The sequence below is a fragment of the Python bivittatus genome, unplaced genomic scaffold (assembly GCF_059951505.1).
Source record: "Python bivittatus isolate LINGU-HERP-01145 unplaced genomic scaffold, Pbiv_v1 ctg000330_np1212, whole genome shotgun sequence".
NCBI classification, from domain to species: domain Eukaryota; kingdom Metazoa; phylum Chordata; class Lepidosauria; order Squamata; family Pythonidae; genus Python; species Python bivittatus.
The window spans coordinates 43,963,992-43,983,029 of record NW_028277058.1 but is presented as its reverse complement, the minus strand read 5'-3'; the positions used below and the strand labels follow the sequence as shown (position 1 = coordinate 43,983,029).

General features: G+C 40.4%; 1 protein-coding gene across 3 annotated transcripts in view; it reads left to right on the top strand.

Moving 5' to 3' along the window:
* TBXAS1 (thromboxane A synthase 1) overlaps positions 1–19,038 on the top strand; it is a 237,952-nt gene that overhangs the window by 44,141 nt on the left and 174,773 nt on the right. For all 3 annotated transcript variants that reach the window (XM_015889542.3, XM_025172010.2, XM_025171937.2), the window contains exon 3: positions 7,706–7,799. In XM_015889542.3, coding sequence (XP_015745028.1) covers positions 7,706–7,799 — 94 coding nt within the window. The remainder of the gene's footprint in view (positions 1–7,705; positions 7,800–19,038) is intronic.

Genomic DNA, 19,038 nt, shown 5'->3' with positions numbered 1-19,038 from the left:
CACCGTATTGTTCCATTTTGTAATGTTTCTATGCTTTTTTAAAGCAGGATCAATGCAACATCTTTTAAGATAGACCATTAGAAAAGCCCACCTTTTATATACAATTTATATGCTTTTTTAATTTCAACTTGCCCAAATATACATATTATTTACCTTTTCATTTTGTACCCATTTTTTGCCAGAGAATTAAAGATACTAGTGGAAATGCTGCATTTTCCTTCTTGCATCACATTATGTCATCCATTTTGGCAGATAATGCCACTTAGTTGCACGAAGCCAAAATATGGCATATTTGGCTATGTGTCAGCCTCCCAAGTAGACCAGACAGGAAACTTGACAAGATGAACTAATTCTACTTTATTGTAAGGCTACATTATCAGAATCTTTCAAGTCTGAAAGTACAAATCTCCTGCCGTCTCTTTTTACCGCCTGATCAGTTAGGGCAGGTCCTTTCTAATTTTCTTTCGCTGCCTGTTACTCAGTTGCGGGCTCTTCCCCCTTTTATTTGATCGTTCCATAGGCAGCATCTCTCCCCTCCCCCCGTACCCCCCGTCTTCCAAGGTCATTCCCACATTTCATTACACTATGGTTTTGCATCTTGTGTGAACCACTGTGTATAAATCAAGATTTATGGAACCATGGTTCATAGTTTATGGCATAATCATTTATTCACACTACTGCAACAAATGAATTAGGACATTGTTTCTCATAGCATTTAAGTAATTTTAGTATGTATTCATTGTTAGTGGTTAACAGATTAGTCCCTAATAAGGAAGATCACCCTGTAATTCTGCTAGCGTGAAACTCTCTCAGTTGAGTAGACTCTAGTTTTGACAGTGTGTTCAGCAATTTCACATATCTTTAATATTAGAGAATGAGATTGACGTCAGCCAAAATATACAGAAGTTTGGAAGGATAATACCAAACATGATTTTGTACAAGTAAGATATAGTTAGATATTATTACTGGAGAAGTTCCTTGGAACATGTCACCCAGCTTCATAATAGTGGCTAGTTCATTATGGTTTCCTCATTACCATACCTTGTTTCACTTACATACAGCAAGCAAGTGTATCTGTTTTCCTCTGTCAAAGACTAGAGGAAGTGTGAAAATCTATTTTTGGCCTTGATGTTATTTAGCACCTAGTACATTTCTGGCATGATATAAATGAATAAATAATCTTCATTTTAAAATATATTTCTAGTCCCAGAACCTCTTATGGTTGACAGTATATTAATTATCACACACGCTGGATAAAATAGGAAAAAAATTAATAGATATTATCCACTGGCTGATATGTATCACATATCTTTGTGGCTTTGACGAAACATTTATCCCAGACATTGCCAAATATTACTATTGACTGGTAGCTTGGTAATATTGAAACAAAGACCTAGTGGCCCATAATCTATAGTTTCATGGTTTATGGAAAAGTGACATTTCTATCTGTTATTGTCAACCAGAAGCCCAAAGCAAAGAAGGGTCCTAAACAGAGGCTAGGTTCACATTCTGTGCTATGGCATAATATGATTTGTAAACCATGGTTTATGTGTAACATTATGTATGAACTAACCCTAATGTTTGTTCTGTACATCATGCTTAAGACACGTTATCTGTAAAAATCATATGTGACCCTAGCTTCAATAACATGAGAAAATGATGCCTGTCAAGTTTACTTTTTTAGGATACTAATATTGGCTTACATTTCCTGTCATCAGGATACCTGTTTAGCTAGGATCTACTCTGGTGTTTCCTAAAGTTCAAAAGTACTACTGCTTACACATGTTCTGTTGAAAATGTAGTTTGGTGGATATTTGCAAACACCACAACCTGCCTTATTCAGCACCATCGTTTGATAATGTAAAACCCCAGATTTCATCTTTTCAGTTCCTCCAACTATGTCTTATTTTAATTTGTGGATTAGTAGCTAAGCAGTCATTTAGTCAGTACACATCTGGTGTAGCTACACAATGTGTTGCTGAAACATTAATGTTGTATATAGGTGATCCAGCTTTGCAGAGCTTGGAGGATGAAATATTGATGATGATGATGATGATGATGACGATGACGATGACGATGATGATTGAGTTATATATAAAAAAGGTGGGATAAAATAACAACAACAACAGCAACAACCAAAGGCTACCTGATCAAGAAATATCACCTAGAATTTCAAAGAAGCACTGGAAATAATAAAGCAGCAAATAACAACCATAGCCAAGAAGATCAGCAGATATGAAGCTCGAATTGCACACTACATGTAGAATCTCCATTTTCAGTCAAATCAGAAATGTTTCTACCCATCCATCAATGGAGAGACTGCGGTGAGCCAGTCAACACCTGACAAAGAAGAAACAGTGCACTTCTGGGTGCAGCAATGGGACAACCCAAAGACATACAAGAATGCACCTTGGATAAAGGAGGTAGATAAGAAAAAAGAAGCTGAAATGAAAGAACTTGTAATAATAGCAGAAATGGTGGAGAAAAAGACAAGGAAGATCAAGAATTGGTCAGCACCAGGTGAAGATGAACTACATGGTTTTTGGTTGAAACATCTCACTGGTCTGCACCCCACCCATTGCCAAGCAGTTTAGCAATATACTGCAAGAAGGTGAAATTGAAGATTGGTTAACATCTAGTAAAACCTACCTGATAATGAAAGATCCAACAAAAGGGGCAGCACCAGGCAACTACAGGCCAATTACCTGCTTGCCAACAACTTTCACATTGCTAACTGGTGTGGTAGCTGATGGAGTCCAACAGCATGTAGTTGAAAACAAGCTGTTTCCACCTGAGCAAACAGGAAACCACTCAAACAGCAGAGGAACAAAAGATCAGCTCTTAATTGACAAGTTGATTTTGGAAAACTGCAAGAGAAGGAAGACCAACTTGAATGTAGCTTGGATTGATTACAAGAAGGCATTCAATTCCCTGCTACATGATTGGATAATCAAGTGATTAGAAATAACAGCAGTCAGTAGAAACATCAGAAACTTTGTACAAAGATCAGTGGCACAATGGAAGACACAGTTGCTGGTCAGTGGTGATGGACTGGGAGAAGTTAATATCAAGAGAAGAATCTTTCAAGGAGTCTCACTATCACCACTACTGTTTGTCATGGCATTGATTCATCTGTCAACAATACTGAACAAGTCAGGCCATGGCTATCAAACATCAAAGCATCTGCCAGGCTATCTCACCTCCTTTACATGGATGATCTGAAGCTGTATGGAAAAACACCATCTGAAATAGAATTGCTGCTCAACTGTCTGAATATACAGCCAAGATATTGTAATGGAGTTTGGACTGGACAAATGTGCCATCCTTACCATCAACAGGGGAAAGATAGTGAAAACTGAAGGAATCAAGATGCCCTATGGAAATAATATCAGGAGTCTGGATGATCACTACAAATACCTGTGCATCCTTCAAACTGACAACATGAAGCACACTGAAATCAAGAAGAAGGCTAGTAGTGAATACATCAAAGGAGTGAAGATCTTAAAGTCCAAACTCAGTGGAGGAAATGCCATCAAGGCAATTAACACCTGGGCAATTCCAGTCATTAGATACACAGCTGGAATAATAGGCTGGACTCAAGCAGAATTAGAAGCCCTGGATAGGAAGACTCGAAAAATAATGACAATGGATGTTCATCCATTCAGCAATGTTGATAGACTCTACTAACCCAGGACCATAGGTGGGCATGGAATGTTGCAAGTACATCAGACAGTTGAAGAAGAAAAAAGGGCATTGGAAGAATATCTGAAGGACAGTGAAGAAGATGCACTGAAGCTAGTACACCATGAAGGCTTACTGAATACTGAATATATCAAACTAGCCTACAAGAAAGACGAAATGAAGACTAGAAAAGAGACATGGCAAGGCAAAGTATTACATGGCCACTACACAAAAAACTAGCAGGCAAAGCAGATAACAACAAGGCCTGGCAATGGCTAAGAGCAGGAAAGTTGAAGAAAGAGACAGAGGGGCTATTTAAGAACAAGTGCATACAAAGCTGGAATTGAGAAGACAGCAACAGACAGCAAATGCCACCTCTGCAAAGAAGCTGAAGAAACAGTGGACCACCTAATTAGCTGCTGCAAGAAGATCACAGAGACTGACTACAAACAATGGCATGACAAGGTAGCAACAATGGTGCATTGGAATATCTGCAAGAAATACCACTTTAGGATCACAAAACAGACAAAGTAATAGAAAATGAAGAAGCTAAAATGCTCTGGGACTTTAGAATTCAAACAGACAAGCACCTGCCACACAACACCCCAGACTTAACAACTGTTGATACGAAAGACAAAAAAAGTCTGGACAGTGGACATTGCAATACCTGGAGACAGCAGATTAGAAGAGAAAGAACTGGAGAAAATCACCAAATACAAAGACCTGCAAATAGAAATAGAACGACTGTGGCAAAAGAAAGCAAAGATAGTACCAATAGTAATAGGCGCCTTGGGTGCAATCCCAAAACATCTGGAGTACCATGTGAAGACTATCGGCATTGACAACATCACCATCAGTCAATTGCAAAAGGCAGCTTTACTTGGAACAGCATATATCCTGCGACGATACTTTTAACACCATCAGACAACAACATCTGCCTATCCCAGGTCCTTGGGAAGGACTTGATAGGTGGATAAAATGCCAAATCCAGTCTAAACAACTGGCTGACTGTGCGACCAACAACAACAATAATAATTTGACTGCTGGATTGGTTTTCTAACCCCTTAAATCTGCATCTTTTCCCTTTCTGTCACATTAAAATATATGATTTTTTGGAGACCTTTGGAGAGTTCTAAAGTACCATACCCAAAGCTTTTAGTGCTGCCAGCAACTTTGAAGCCTTTGGCTCGTCCGTTTTTTCTTGCACCAGTTGCATACTTTTCTGATAATGTGAGCTAACAGAAACAGTTGTGGAGCACTAACTCACTTCTGTGAGCCTAAGGCTACTAGAAGAATCTGAAACTTAGCAACGAAGGGAAATCTTTGTCCAGCTACAGTGGGGCAAAAAAGTATTTAGTCAGCCACCAATTGTGCAAGTTCTCCCACTTAAAAAGATGAGAGAGGCCTGTAATTTTCATCATAGGTATACCTCAACTATGAGAGACAAAATGGAGAAAAAAATCCAGAAAATCACATTGTCTGATTTTTAAAGAATTTATTTGCAAATCATGATGGAAAATAAGTATTTGGTCACCTACAAACAAGCAAGATGTCTGGCTCTCACAGACCTGTAACTACTTCTTTAAGAGGATCCTCTGTCCTCCACTCGTTACCTGTAGTAATGGCACCTGTTTGACCTTGTTATCAATATAAAAGACACTTGTCCACAACCTCAAACAGTCACACTCCAAACTCCACTATGGCCAAGACCAAAGAGCTGTTGAAGGACATCAGAAACAAAATTGTAGACCTGCACCAGGCTGGGAAGACTGAATCTGCAATAGGCAAGCAGCTTGGTGTGAAGAAATCAACTGTGGGAGCAATAATTAGAAAATGGAAGACATACAAAATCACTGATAATCTCCCTTGATCTGGGCTCCATGGAAGATCTCACCCCGTGGGGTCAAAATGATCACAAGAACGGTGAGCAAAAATCCCAGAACCACACGGGGGGACCTAGTGAATGACCTGCAGAGAGCTGGGACCAAAGTAACAAAGGCTACCATCAGTAACACACTACGCCGCCAGGGACTCAAATCCTGCAGTGCCAGACGTGTCCCCCTGCTTAAGCCAGTACATGTCCGGGCCCGTCTGAAGTTTGCTAGAGAGCATTTGGATGATCCAGAAGAGGATTGGGAGAATATCATATGGTCAGATGAAACCAAAGTAGAACGTTTTGGTCTAAACTCAACTCGTTGTGTTTGGAGGAGAGAGAATGCTGAGTTGCATCCAAAGAACACCATACCTACTGTGAAGCATGGGGGTGGAAACATCATGCTTTGGGGCTGTTTTTCTGCAAAGGGACCAGGATGACTGATCTGTGTAAAGGAAAGAATGAATGGGCCATGTATCGTGAGATTTTGAGTGAACACCTCCTTCCATCAGCAAGGGCATTGAAGATGAAACGTGGCTAGGTCTTTCAGCATGACAATGATCCCAAACACACCGCCCGGGCAACGAAGGAGTGGCTTTGTAAGAAGCATTTCAAGGTCCTGGAGTGGCCTAGCCAGTCTCCAGATCTCAACCCCATGGAAAACCTTTGGAGGGAGTTGAAAGTCCGTGTTGCCCAGTGACAGCCCCAAAACATCACTGCTCTAGAGGAGATCTGCATGGAGGAATGGGCCAACATACCAGCAACAGTGTGTGAAAACCTTGTGAAGACTTACAGAAAATGTTTGACCTCTGTCATTGCCAACAAAGGATATATAACAAAGTATTGAGATGAACTTTTGATATTGACCAAATACTTATTTTCCACCATGATTTGCAAATAAATTCTTTAAAAATCAGACAATGTGATTTTCTGGATTTTTTTCCCCATTATGTCTCTCATAGTTGAGGTATACCTATGATGAAAATTACAGGCCTCTCTCATCTTTTTAAGTGGAAGAACTTGCACAATTGGTGGCTGACTAAATACTTCTTTGCCCCACTGTATCATCTGCTTATAGTACCAGACACTACTTGTTTCTGCCTCCTCTCAGAATTGGAAGAAGAAAATGGTGCTCTGAAAGCCTCTGTAGGAAATGACAATCCACATCTGGCCTTCATTGTTGTGATCCAGAACACCCAGAAATTCTGCCTTTGACAAAAGGAGGTAAGGGTGGTTTCTTCTTCGGGGTGGGGGCAGTGAAAAGCCAAATATTAAAAGGTATATAAGCTTTCTCTTGGTCTTGCTCATTCCTCCCCTCCCCCCAAAAAAGCTCACGCTTTGCAAAAACCGAAGGAACGATCCCACGAAATCCCACTTTCACTGTACCTCACCTCCTTGCTGTGTCCTCCTGCCACAGAACAGCTCATGTTCTCCCCCCAGTTGCATGCCTGTGCTTTAGTGGTATCATAGATAATTTTATATTATATAAAGCAGAATTTCCTATTATACCATGAGGAAAAGAGAGCAGTGAATTTTTTTCCATTACCATTTCCTGAGATCTCTTTACCAGCAATGGATAGAAATGTTGGAAAGCAAGCAATTCCGTGAATAAAGATCAGATCTTGCTGAGTCGTATCCATTGAAGGCAGCAGAATCATCTAAAACAACTTTCTCCATCTGGCACTCTCCAGCTGTGTTAGATGATAATTTCCATAAATCTACAGCTTGCATGGCCAACGAAGACCATAGTCAGAATTATCCAGGCTGGTGAAGGTTGATCTAATAAGATCAATAGGGTTGGATTTCACAGTGATTGTGTAATAGAAAGTACCCATCAGGGGCATCACTAGTGTTGGAGTGATCCAAGACTACTGTAGTCTGAGAATCTGATTTTATCTCATATATTTGGAGCTTGAAACAACAGCCTTTTCTGAAATAAGGTGATAACAAATTTGAGAATGAACATTGAATAAAAGGTTCCCATCCAGTCTTGCACTGCAAGTGCTGTGTGGATTTCCCATGATTGCTGTGTCAGTTGGGTCCCAGGGCTATATTCTTACTTGAGTTCTGGACCCTGTTCCTCTACCTCTGAAAACTTGACTTTGGGAAAACTTCATTTAATTCAATGTTTTGTTTTTGTTTTTAATTCAGGTACACCACCTCTTCATTCTCCAGGCTTGATAAAGTGGGAATCCGTCATCCTCCACCTTTGCCTTTGATTGGAAATCTGCTATATTTCCGTGAGGTAAGAACTCCTTTGGATGGTAGCAGTTTAGACATTACTAAGGAAACCATGTTTATCCACTAACTTCCTGTCTTTTGACCACCTTCTAGTTTACACTGATTATAAGCATGTATCACAATAATCCAGTTTGAAAAACCTGCTGGAATGTCAGAGTTTCAGTGAGGATATTCTAATTACTGAAGCATACAGGTGCAGATCTATAATCTGCATGTTCCAAAGGGCTTTCACAGGAAGAGATATTTCAACAAGATATCCAGTTCCCTGCCATCCCTTTTATTTCCCTTAGCATCAGTGCTCCTGTGCTTAGTTGGTGATGTTGCTTTATATCCATTCTTATTCATGCTTCATTAATCCACACCAAAACACTAATTCTGTGTTGCAAACATACAGCTAAAATAAATGTATCCTGTTCAGGCTAATTTATTATATTTGTTCAGGTTGTGCAAAACAGCTCAACCCATGTAAAGATACATGTGCGTAGGCTCTATTTAAACTTTAAAGTGAATACATCTAGAGATAAGGAATAGGAATATGTACAATCTCTCCCTCCAACCTCGCATCCAGCATTAACATCTAGGCAGTATTGCTTAAAACTTCCTCAGCAGTTAATTTTACATAAGTGCTAATCAAAACTGTGCAAAACAGATGAAGTGGTTTGTTTATATTTAGAATGTCAGCATTTGGGGATGAAGCTTGCAAATCAGGTTAGGAATACACTTCTGTGCCAAACCACAGGAGGTGATCCAGTGTTGCCACTAGGAGGGCTGTTCAGCTCTGCAATTCAGAGAGGCCCCAAATTCAACACCACCATTAAATCAGCGATGGTGTCCTCCCCTGCTCCTAGTTGTTTATTTAAATCATCCTGATAGGCATTGGATAATGGCATAGAGCCTCAAAAACCATTGCTAAACCACCAAGCCCCAGAAGTGATCTTGGGAATGCTACCAGATGGATGTACTTAAAAGGTGAGCAGGGCTTGTGGTGGCTCATGGTGTTGTTGGGGGACGTGGTTTGAATTTGTGCTGTGTTTGGTTGGAATGGATGAGTGAAATTATAACATTGTAAAATATTGGCTGTAACAGTTTTGGGGCTTATCAGCATGTCCTCATAAGCTTTCTTTCTTCCTCTATAAACCTTTCCTCCCTCCCCCCCCCCTTCATTTTATTAGCCAAGCTGTTGACAGGGTGCATGCAGCTTCCCTGCCTTGAATTTTAATGGAGACATCACTCTTTCCTGAGCCTCTCTCGGAGTGGACAGGATATTCTTTGTTTGCTCTGTTTATTCCTGTCTGGCCTATTTGTAACTCCTGGGCTGCTCTGCCTGAGTGGCCCATTTTGGTTGAATGGAAGATGGGAGCTGGCGGGGGCAGGGACGTGGGAGCTTTGTTGAGCTTTTGGTTCTGGCTGGGCTGAGCTGTTTTATAGCTGCTGGGAGGATGGGGGAGCAGGGAAAAGAGAGAGAAGACATTACCCATTCTTCATTCCACATTAACTAAGAACACCCTTTGATAAGCAAAACAAACAATACACACAGTAGGACCGAGTTGTTGAAATCAAATGCTGGCCTACTTTGGAAACTGTAGAACCAGTGCTTATATGTTGGAGGGGCAGAAGCTTGTACCAATAGTGTTGGTCGGCGAAGAAGCAAATGGTAAACCGAAGTGAAAGACTTAGTACACTATGCAATGTCTTGCCGTCCCGCTTTTAATGATCACTTGCAGAGAGAGTAAAATGCCTGCGTGTGCTTAGAATTGCTCTTGCAGAGACAGGCAGAATGGAAGTGACTGGAGGGCACAGAGTATTTTCTACTATTTGCCTGATATTTACCTTGAAGTTGACAGAAACAAAACCTGAGGTTTTCTTTTCTTCCGCTCCCAAATTTGGATAAGAGTAAGCTCTAAAGTAGCTTTCCCCGCTGTTGCACCTTCGAAATGGATTGGGCAACAGAGAATTCTAGGAGTTGCAGTCGCCACATGTTAGCTTAGGCAGTGCTACATTAAAGGCTTATTTTGCAAATTGTTTTACTAGGAAATGCATTCATTTCTAGTTGTCACATTTTGTTCATATCATATTCAAATAATTGCTTAAAATTTATATATAAGAAAAGAAGAATATATCTCCATTCTGCCTCTCTTCTTGGCCAGATTGGTTGGAAGATGAGTGCTAGGCTGCCATGAGCAATGTAAGAAATCTTAATTCTTTAGGATTTTTATATCCTTTAGTGAGTGCCCACCAAGCAGGGCTCTATTTATTAATGCAACTTCAACTGGTAATCTGCAAAATAATTTTAATTGGCTAAAAATAGTATGGGTTCTGTGAAGTTAAAAATCCCAAATTCCTTGGGGAAAGATAATTTTCAGGTTAGGGAGAAATCAAGTAATCCTAAAAGCTCTATTCTGTACATTTTCTCTAAATAATTTATCTCCCATAAGGTAAAATGCAATTAATTGCCCAGTTGTATTAGATTTATTGTGAGACTGATTCTGTCAAATACTCTACCAGATTTCCTTTGCCTCTGGTCACATGGATTTTACAAGCTGTTGGTCACAGTTCTGCACCCTCATCCAGAGACTCTCAAAGAGTATCATGTGTTCTCCTTGCCTCCTACAGTACTAGTGGCCTCTCTCTGCCAGTACTGTCAGCTTTAATTGAAAAACAATTCAACTTCCCCTCTGATTTTTGTCATGGTCAAACTTCACAGAGCCTGGCTACCCATCAGGAAGTTAATGAAGTATGTAACAGAAATATCCTTCCAATGAAGCACCATGTTGCTCTTTGGAAATGGGAAGCAAGATGACAAGTATATGCTAATACCACCCAGTGTTGTAATAGCAATGGTTTAATTTAGTAATCATTAGGAGGACAATTTACTCTTGCAAAATGGTTTATTACAACACTTACCACATTGACTCTCATCCATTCTGTGAGACAGAGTATTCCTCAGATGAGCTTTCTGAGTTTTGAAAGCAGATTCCAACCCTCACCTGGACTCCCCCCCCATTTTTAAATGTCTGATGGCGCCTATTATTAACAAATGCATCCAGTCTACAACCTTGTCCTGCCCTCCCCCCTTCCCCCCAGGCTAAATTTGAGCTGCAGATTTCACTGGTACATTTGGCCTAGGTTTTGGACTTCAGTTTTTTCCATCTTCTATTTTTGTGATATCTAGTTTGATTACTAGATACTAGATATGTAGTACATAAGTACAGTGGTACCTCGGGTTACGAACGCCTCTGTTAACGAACTTTTCGGATTACGACCAGCTCCGGCCGCAAAAATTTACCTCGGTTTGCGAACTCCGCCTCGGGGTACGAACAGGATACACAGCCATTTTCCCTCCCTTGACATGGTCCGTGGCCATTTTTATGCCCCTGACACGTGGTCCGTGGCCATTTTTATGCCCCTGACACGTGGTCCACGGCCATTTTCCACCCCTGACACGTGGTCCGCGGCCATTTTCCACCCCTGACAGGTGGTCGTAGGGAGGGGGACTCTCCCTCCAAGTAATAGCCGCCTCCCTGTCCTCCACGCCAGAACGGATTAATGGTAATTACATTGAACCTTATGGGGAAATTTTCTTCGGGTTGCGACCAATTCGGGGTGCAACCAGAATCACCGAATGAATTAAGTTCATAAACCGAGGTTCCACTGTATCTACTTACCTAACCAACCAAGTGTGGATTTTTTTCCCCCACCGATGGACCAAAACTATAAAATCTTGTCTGTTGCTTGCACAGTAGACTATGGGAGACATGGCCTGTCGTGCTTGGGATCCGTCCTATCCCCATGATTTGGTGATTCCCTGAATAAGATTGACCTATTGGTCCAATTTCCTCTTTGCCACTAGTTGCCAGCACACCCATTCATTTGTCCTTTGCCTTTAGGTCCACTTTGCACATTCTCTAAGGAAGGTAAGCAAAGATTACTGTTCCTCTTTGCTCTTATTGATGGCAGTTCCCTTGAAGAACATGACTGAACAGGTAGCAAAAAGATGCACAGATTGTCAGGGGATTTTTTCTTTGGATTATGCTGCATCCCCAAGTGTCTTATTGCTGACCTCACTCAACAGCAGGGTAGACAACCTGGTATCCTCCATGTATTTTGGATTATAGTTCCTATAATCCTTAGTTTTTTCCAAATCAGCCAAAGTTAGCCAGGTATTGCCATCTGTTGTGACTATAAGCCTGTCCTCTTGCTAAGTTAAGAATGTACCTTACTCTTGATGTCACCTGGCTTGTGAATTTATCGGTGATGACCCTCTGTAGCAGCATAATGGGGAATGTTTATGTGATCAGCTCAGTCTAGATAGTCACTGTTAAATTCTTTAGCCCAGGTGGTGATATTGACAGGAAGAAAAGGTTGATGTGAGAAAGACAGGGTAGACATGCCATTGGTTATCCATCAACAGTTCAACCTCAATATGTTGTCTGCCAACCAGATTTTTGCTAGCTGCAAAACACATTGAATAGCTGTGGGACTCAATCCAACATATTGTTATGTCAACAGGATTTTATATCACTTCATCAATAACTCCTGTGGCTTTCTACTACAGAAAGGCTCTCAGTGGCACAGACTGAGGATTGACTGTTGGAGAGATTTGAAAACAGGGAAGAGAAATGGAATGGAATTTCGTAGAGAAGTGCGTGACTAAATAGAATCTGGAACAGCAGCATTTGACTGTATAACCTTTTATGGCAGGTCACACCTTCTGACTTGGATAAACTAAACAAATACCTCTTTTGTATCTACTCATTTGAAGTGGACATTGCTTTAAAAATATAGCAGGGTTGTTTAAATCAGACAACTGGAAAAGAATTATAAGCAAGGATGATTAAAAAAAAAAAGAAGAAGAAGTATTGCTAATGTGTCTGGAGCTCAGAAAGAGCAGCTAGGTGGAATTGCCCCAAGAAGGGAAAGGATGGTGGGCCAGGAAAGTACATAGGCAGAAAATGGTCTAGCAGCCTCAAAAGTTATTGATGGTCCCCCAACACCCAGGGGCAAGTCAATCTAGCTGAAGGAGTTCAGCCGATCTGAAAGACTGGCATTAGACAGTCTAGTGAGATGGAATAATTGTCACATGGTTCCTCAAGAGGGGGAATTATAAGAAGTTAAATCCTGTCTTGAACAGTCCCTTTTCCCCTTCTTTGATCATTGTTGCAGAGCTTAGAAAACAGCCTCCCTACCTGATTCTTGTTTCCCGTGAATTGCCCTGATCATGCTTCTGAAATTTCATGAGGACTAAAAGGCTTTTTTTTTTTTTAATGGACAACTTACAAAACAAATTCCCAAGTAGCAACTGCAGAGCCAAAAATCGCTGTCAACCTTGATTTGCTATTGAGATCACTCTTTATCTGTCAGCCAATAAATTTAGCGGAGGCTTAACTGTATTAGTGATATCTAAACACATTACACATATGCTCTCCAGCATATGGGTAAATACATATCAATTTATTTTCATTAGTGTGGGAGTTTTTTTGTGACAGGTGCTACTGAGTTAGGGGCTTCTGGCTTTGCTGGAGCTGTCCTTATTAGGTTGGCTTTCCAGAACAGGAAGTGCCATTTCTTAGAATATTAAGTGTCCTGAGAGGCCTGCTGAAACTGCCTCTCGGGGATTGCGGCCTGCAAATATAGCGGCGAGTCATGAGCATCTGAGGATGCTGCTTAGTACAAGGTTAGTCTGTTTATTTGCTAACCTTAGTGCTGTCTGCTCTGACTGGCAGTGGCTCTTTGGAATCTTTCCTCCTCTCTTGGGTGACGTTTCTTTGGGCATGATTATGTTGCCTTTGGCCATGGTTTTCAGCAGTTGTTAAATGTAGGCTTTTTAATTTAAGACAATTATTGACTTTTTTGAGCAAATCCTTTGAAAGGGAAAAATGGAGGACGCATTTTTGTATTAATTTTAATCACATTTGGATAGACACCTGCACATGTATAAGTTATCCTTCCTCTGTGCAGACATTTCCCAAGTTGAAGGCTGCTCTCTTGAAAAAACAAGGGCAGCTTTCTTAGAAATCTCTGTCAATGGTTTCTGTTAATAAAGAGCAGACAAACTCGATTTCAGGCCAACTCATGCATTTAGTAACAAGGTCAATAAGTTGTCAAACTCTGTTCAATTACAATTGCTGTTAGAAGACTCTGGGTTTGAATTATGCTGAGGTTTGGATGGTCTGGCTGCTTAATGCCTCGGATAGAAAATTGCCAGCACTTGTTTGTCAGTACCTTCTGTTCTCCTAATATGCTAATTTCTCACCTTGTTTTATTGGCTTACATTGTATTATTGCTTTCCTTTTGATCTTTGACCATAAAACAAATGGATAAAAACACTTTGAAGGCTACGCTTGGCTAGGCGTGCTAGGGCTAAATCTCCCCCCAATAGTAGATAGAACCAGAGCAAAACCTACATTTGACATTTTGTTTACGTTTATTAAAAGGAAATATGTTTACTCTCCAGTCATGAATTTAATCACTTTTTCATGTACCAAATTAAAAATGAGAAAAAAGCTTCTGGTGCTCTCCAGAGCTGCACATAAGGCTTTTGGAGACTGCATAGAGTCCTGAGGCCTCCAGTATTTAGATCAGTGTTGTCCAAACTTGGCCACTTTAAGATGAGTGGACTTCAACTCCCAGAATTCCCCAGCCAGCATTGGCCAAGTTTGGACAACACTAATTTAGATACTTGTATGGCCAAGGCTCTCTCTTTTTTAGGTATGTGTATGGCTGTGGCAAATGGTTACATAGTTTAATGAATTCAGGACTTTCCATCTATGCCAAGGTATCCCTGTTCGGTGAGCCTGTGGAAGCAATTTTAATTGGTTTATGCTTGGTAGCTGCCTTGTATGAACACGCCCTAAATGTAGAGTTTTGTTTCTGTCTGTTGTGCCTTCAAGTCACTGTTGAATCCTGGTGACTGCCTGGACTAGTCCCTGCAGTTCGTCCCTCTAGTTCAATGTTTCTCAACCTTGGCAAATTGAAGACATTTGGTCTTCAACTCCCACACTTCTAGTCCTAAGGTAGGACTAGAACTCACGGTCTCCTGGTTTCTAGTCTGGTGCTCTTAACCTACACCAAACTGACTCTCAAATGTAGAGTACTCAAGATTTTAATTTTGGCCAAGCTGGGATTCCGTATGAACCATCTTCCCAATTTTTATTTTAATAAATGGAGGAACTCACCCATTTTCTGTTCTTGCTTTCCTTTACAAAGTATAAGGCTAGCTAGTGAAGCCATGTAAAATGTCTACGCATATAAATATGAATAACTGTGGCAATAATTCTGTAGATATTGGGAGCAAATGTGCTTAAGATTGGTATGATATTATCATACAATTGATAAGATTGCATCATAATGTGAAACCATGTTTGCACGGTAATACCTGTGGATTATATATGGTTAACATTTGTAAATGTTAATTGTGGAAAAATTTAATGACTAATCTATTTTTTTATGGATTCTCTCTCTCCCTCTTTCTCACCTTCTGCTTTATTGTTGGATGTAACCTTCATGTTTAATTTGGGGGAGGGTTTTATTCATAATTTAAGAGCATGTCTTCTTTTCACTTCTTTGTTTTTCTTTTATCCAATTAAAACATCCATTAAATTCATTATCATCAATTCCAGGTCCAGTAAATAAATCCTAGTATGACTTTGATTTGTGCCTTTCTTCTGTAATGTCTCTATTTAGTTTTTGTTTCTATTGTTTGGCAGTTTAATTAGTACATTTAACAAAAGCCCCCTAATTATTCAGTTATATAAAAAGCATCACAGGTGCTAGCATCGTAGTGACTTCTCCTTTGCTCTTATTTCCCACTCTAAAAATATTACTCTTCAATTTAAACGTGATCATATTCTGAGTTTTTAAAAATTCAATAATTTGAAACATATAGTAATCCGTAAATGCACATACCATTTTATTATTGACGTATCATATTAATGGCTGATAGGTTTATCTTCCTGTTCTCTGCCGGATATCATCCAGGCGTGGCTTGATTCACAACTCTTGAGGTGCACAACTTGCCATACTCATCACAGAACTTTGAAGGACTCAGCACAGTAGATGAAAGCTTTATTGAAAATGAGAAGAAGTCATATCTGTGCGTAGGGTCAACTGCTACAGCATATAGGGATCCAGCCTTGTGTGTGTCTGTGAGCACCCAGAGTTTAAATCTTAGCTCTCTTCCCCCTGCCGTTTCATAGTAACAGATTTTTGCAGCTCTTTCCCCATACTGAAATATTCAGGGCATCTCACTATGTTTACATAATGGTTTTGTCTGTTCTGAAGCTCTTGGTCCCTTGCCTTGCCAGTTTCAACCCTCATACCCACTTATTCCAGACTTCTCAAATGCAGTGCCTTCAAATATGTTGGATTGTATTTCCCATCATTCCCAGCCAATCCAATAACTCTCACCCCAAGCTACCACACGGGGTAGTTGTCAAGATATAATGAAGAGAGATCCTCATGTAAGCTGCCTTGAGCTCCTGAGAAGGATATAGATCTAATGGATAAAACATAAACAAATAAAATTTCTCTGGTGCGGACCAGGTTGGAGAAAGCCAGCTTATATCGATACTGCAGAGAGTTCTGTGAGTTATTTCTCAAATTGCAGATTCCCTTGAGCAAGATATATGCTAACATAGGTGGTGGTGACAGGTGCAGCATAAGAAGAATACTTTCATAACCAAGGAGACTTGAAGGGCAGTTTATAATGGAGTGATACGGACCACAGGTAGAATGACCTTTCTACCAGAGGTCACTGCTTTAATAAAGAATCCTAGATAGATTGAATTAAGACACACATAGATTCCCATATTCAGGTATATTTACATTTTTCATCACTGCTTTTTATGCTCCCTCTTCCCACCTATGTGACCTCTGTAAATACAGAATTTCACTTTCATGACACTTAATTTCTGGAAAGAGGAATAAAACATAGGACAGCTCAGAACACACAATTATTCTGACCCTATGAATGGCTCCCCAAGGTGAAAAAACGTAGACTCTGCTATGGAACTGCAAATAGGGACAGTATACTCTAGTCTAATTAAGAAAACAATTCCATTTTGTGTGAATTATTCAATTAGTATGGTTTTTCCTCTTTCTCTTTCTTTTCATGCCCCATTTACTTGCATGTTTTCCCCAAAGAATCCCTAATGTGGTTTTCTGTCTAATGTGGAAGGCTCCGTGTTTTCTGCTGAAGCTATTCCAGGCATGTATGTCAAAATCTGATTCTTTGAGGTCACTTTAGGTTTGCTTGAGCAATGCATTGGCATGTAGAACTCACCATTTGGGCAGTGATGAGTCCAGTGTGATTGTGTGCGGAAGTACTCATGCACAGAACTTGTACACATGACAGCTTCCACCTGAGCTCTTGGTTGCAGAGTCAACTCCAATTAGATTGTAACTTACAAAGGGAAAGCTGTTCACTGCTGCTTGCACATAGCCTTTAACTTGATCAGGCAGGCAGTTAACTTGTGCTGTCTTAACAAAATAACATAGTAGGTGAGGCTGGGTTGGGAATAGTCTTAGTAGGTCTTCAACAATATTCTGAATGGTAAAATAGCATGAGCACAGGTTCAGCAGAATCAGAATTAAGGGGAACCTTACGTTGGCAACTTCAGTTAGAGGGGCTGAAAATAGAATATAGATTCCACTATGGAATATAGATTCCATAGTATAAGATAGACTTCTTACTGTTGTCCCTAGCTTGATGGAATACTGCTTATTTGTTGAAGCCAGAATTCATTGTAATGGCCAAACCAGTAAGCTGTGATTTGAGACCATTTCTGCCAAAATAAACTGTAGCCATGATCAAGTTTGCAGGGATGAACAGAACACAATCTATGAATTTCTGTTAAGTCAGTTATGGAAGCATAGGGAGGAAGCTTCATATTTCAGATCTGAAATCATGATATCTGAACACCCTATTGCATTTTTTGGAAGTATGACAGCAAAGATCTTTCATCGTTATGAAAAGGGGGGATTTGGAGTATTCTGTTCAACAAGTTATTTTAAAAAGATTATTTCTAGTTTGAATACAACTTCCTTGGAGGATGACAATATTTCTAATTAGAACAAAAATTAAATTGCATATTATAATGAACCATCTATAAACAATAGATTAAGGCCAGGCTTAAGTTCATCACTAATCTTTTTTGTCCCCTCTTTATAGCTTTTCCTCCATCCCGTGTACAGAGTGGGTTGGAAGATCTTACTGAAGGGGATAGTCTATTAGATGGAGAAGAGACCGCTCCCCTGCAGAGATGTCTTTGAGAGGCTCTCTCTTCATAGAAATTCCCCTTCTCTCCATCTAGGTCCCCAGGTTCAACTTTTCTTCATCCTTCAGCATAACATTTGGTGGGAGAGAGCAGAGAGTGCAAGGATATCTGCTCCCATCAGCCCAGTTGCTTGTTTCTGGATCCAACCTGATCATAGTTCATTTAACTATATAACAATTGGGTCCTCGCAGGGTTGCTTTGAGGACTATGCTAGGATCTTTTGAATCAAATTACTTGGATCCACTGGGATCTTTAGGGCTCTGGCTGGGCAAGTCCTATGGAATTGACTGAGGCATGGACTTGCTTGATTACATGGGAAAAGTTCCAGCCTTTTGGTCCTGAGGAAGTGAATAGGATCCTTGGGTCTGTGAGTTCTGCCACTTATGTTTTAGATCCATGTCCTTCTGGTTGGTTGAGGCCCCTTGGGAGATGACATGTAGTTAGATCAATGTGGTGGTAATTATTGGACAATTTTAATCCAGATTGCAACCTTCCCTTTCTAGGCTCACAGCTCCAGTGGACCCTGGAGGAAGTAGATTATTATTAGCCTTTCCAGTAAGGTTTCAGACCAGGTTACAGTACCAAGACACCATTGATTGTGCTTGTGGGTGACCTCTGGAGGACTTGTACATTTATCCTTGACCTCCTGGATCTCTCAGCAGCTTGCAGAAGCATTGATCAGACTATCCTTCTGGATGGCTCAGGGGGTTGAGAGTGGCGGGGAGGCACAGTTCTATGATGGTTTTCCTTCCTCCAAAGCCAGTTTTAGTTGGTATGGGGGGGGGGGGTGTTTCCAAACCTAAATTCTTGATGTGTGGAGTGGAAGTGATTCTCTCCCCATTCCTATTCAATACACAAAGGCATTTGGATGAGGTCATTTGCCAGCACAGGGTGACATGTGATCCATACTCTGATGATATTCAGTTACACATCTCTGCCCTGGGCTGTAGAAGTGATGCCATCAAGGTT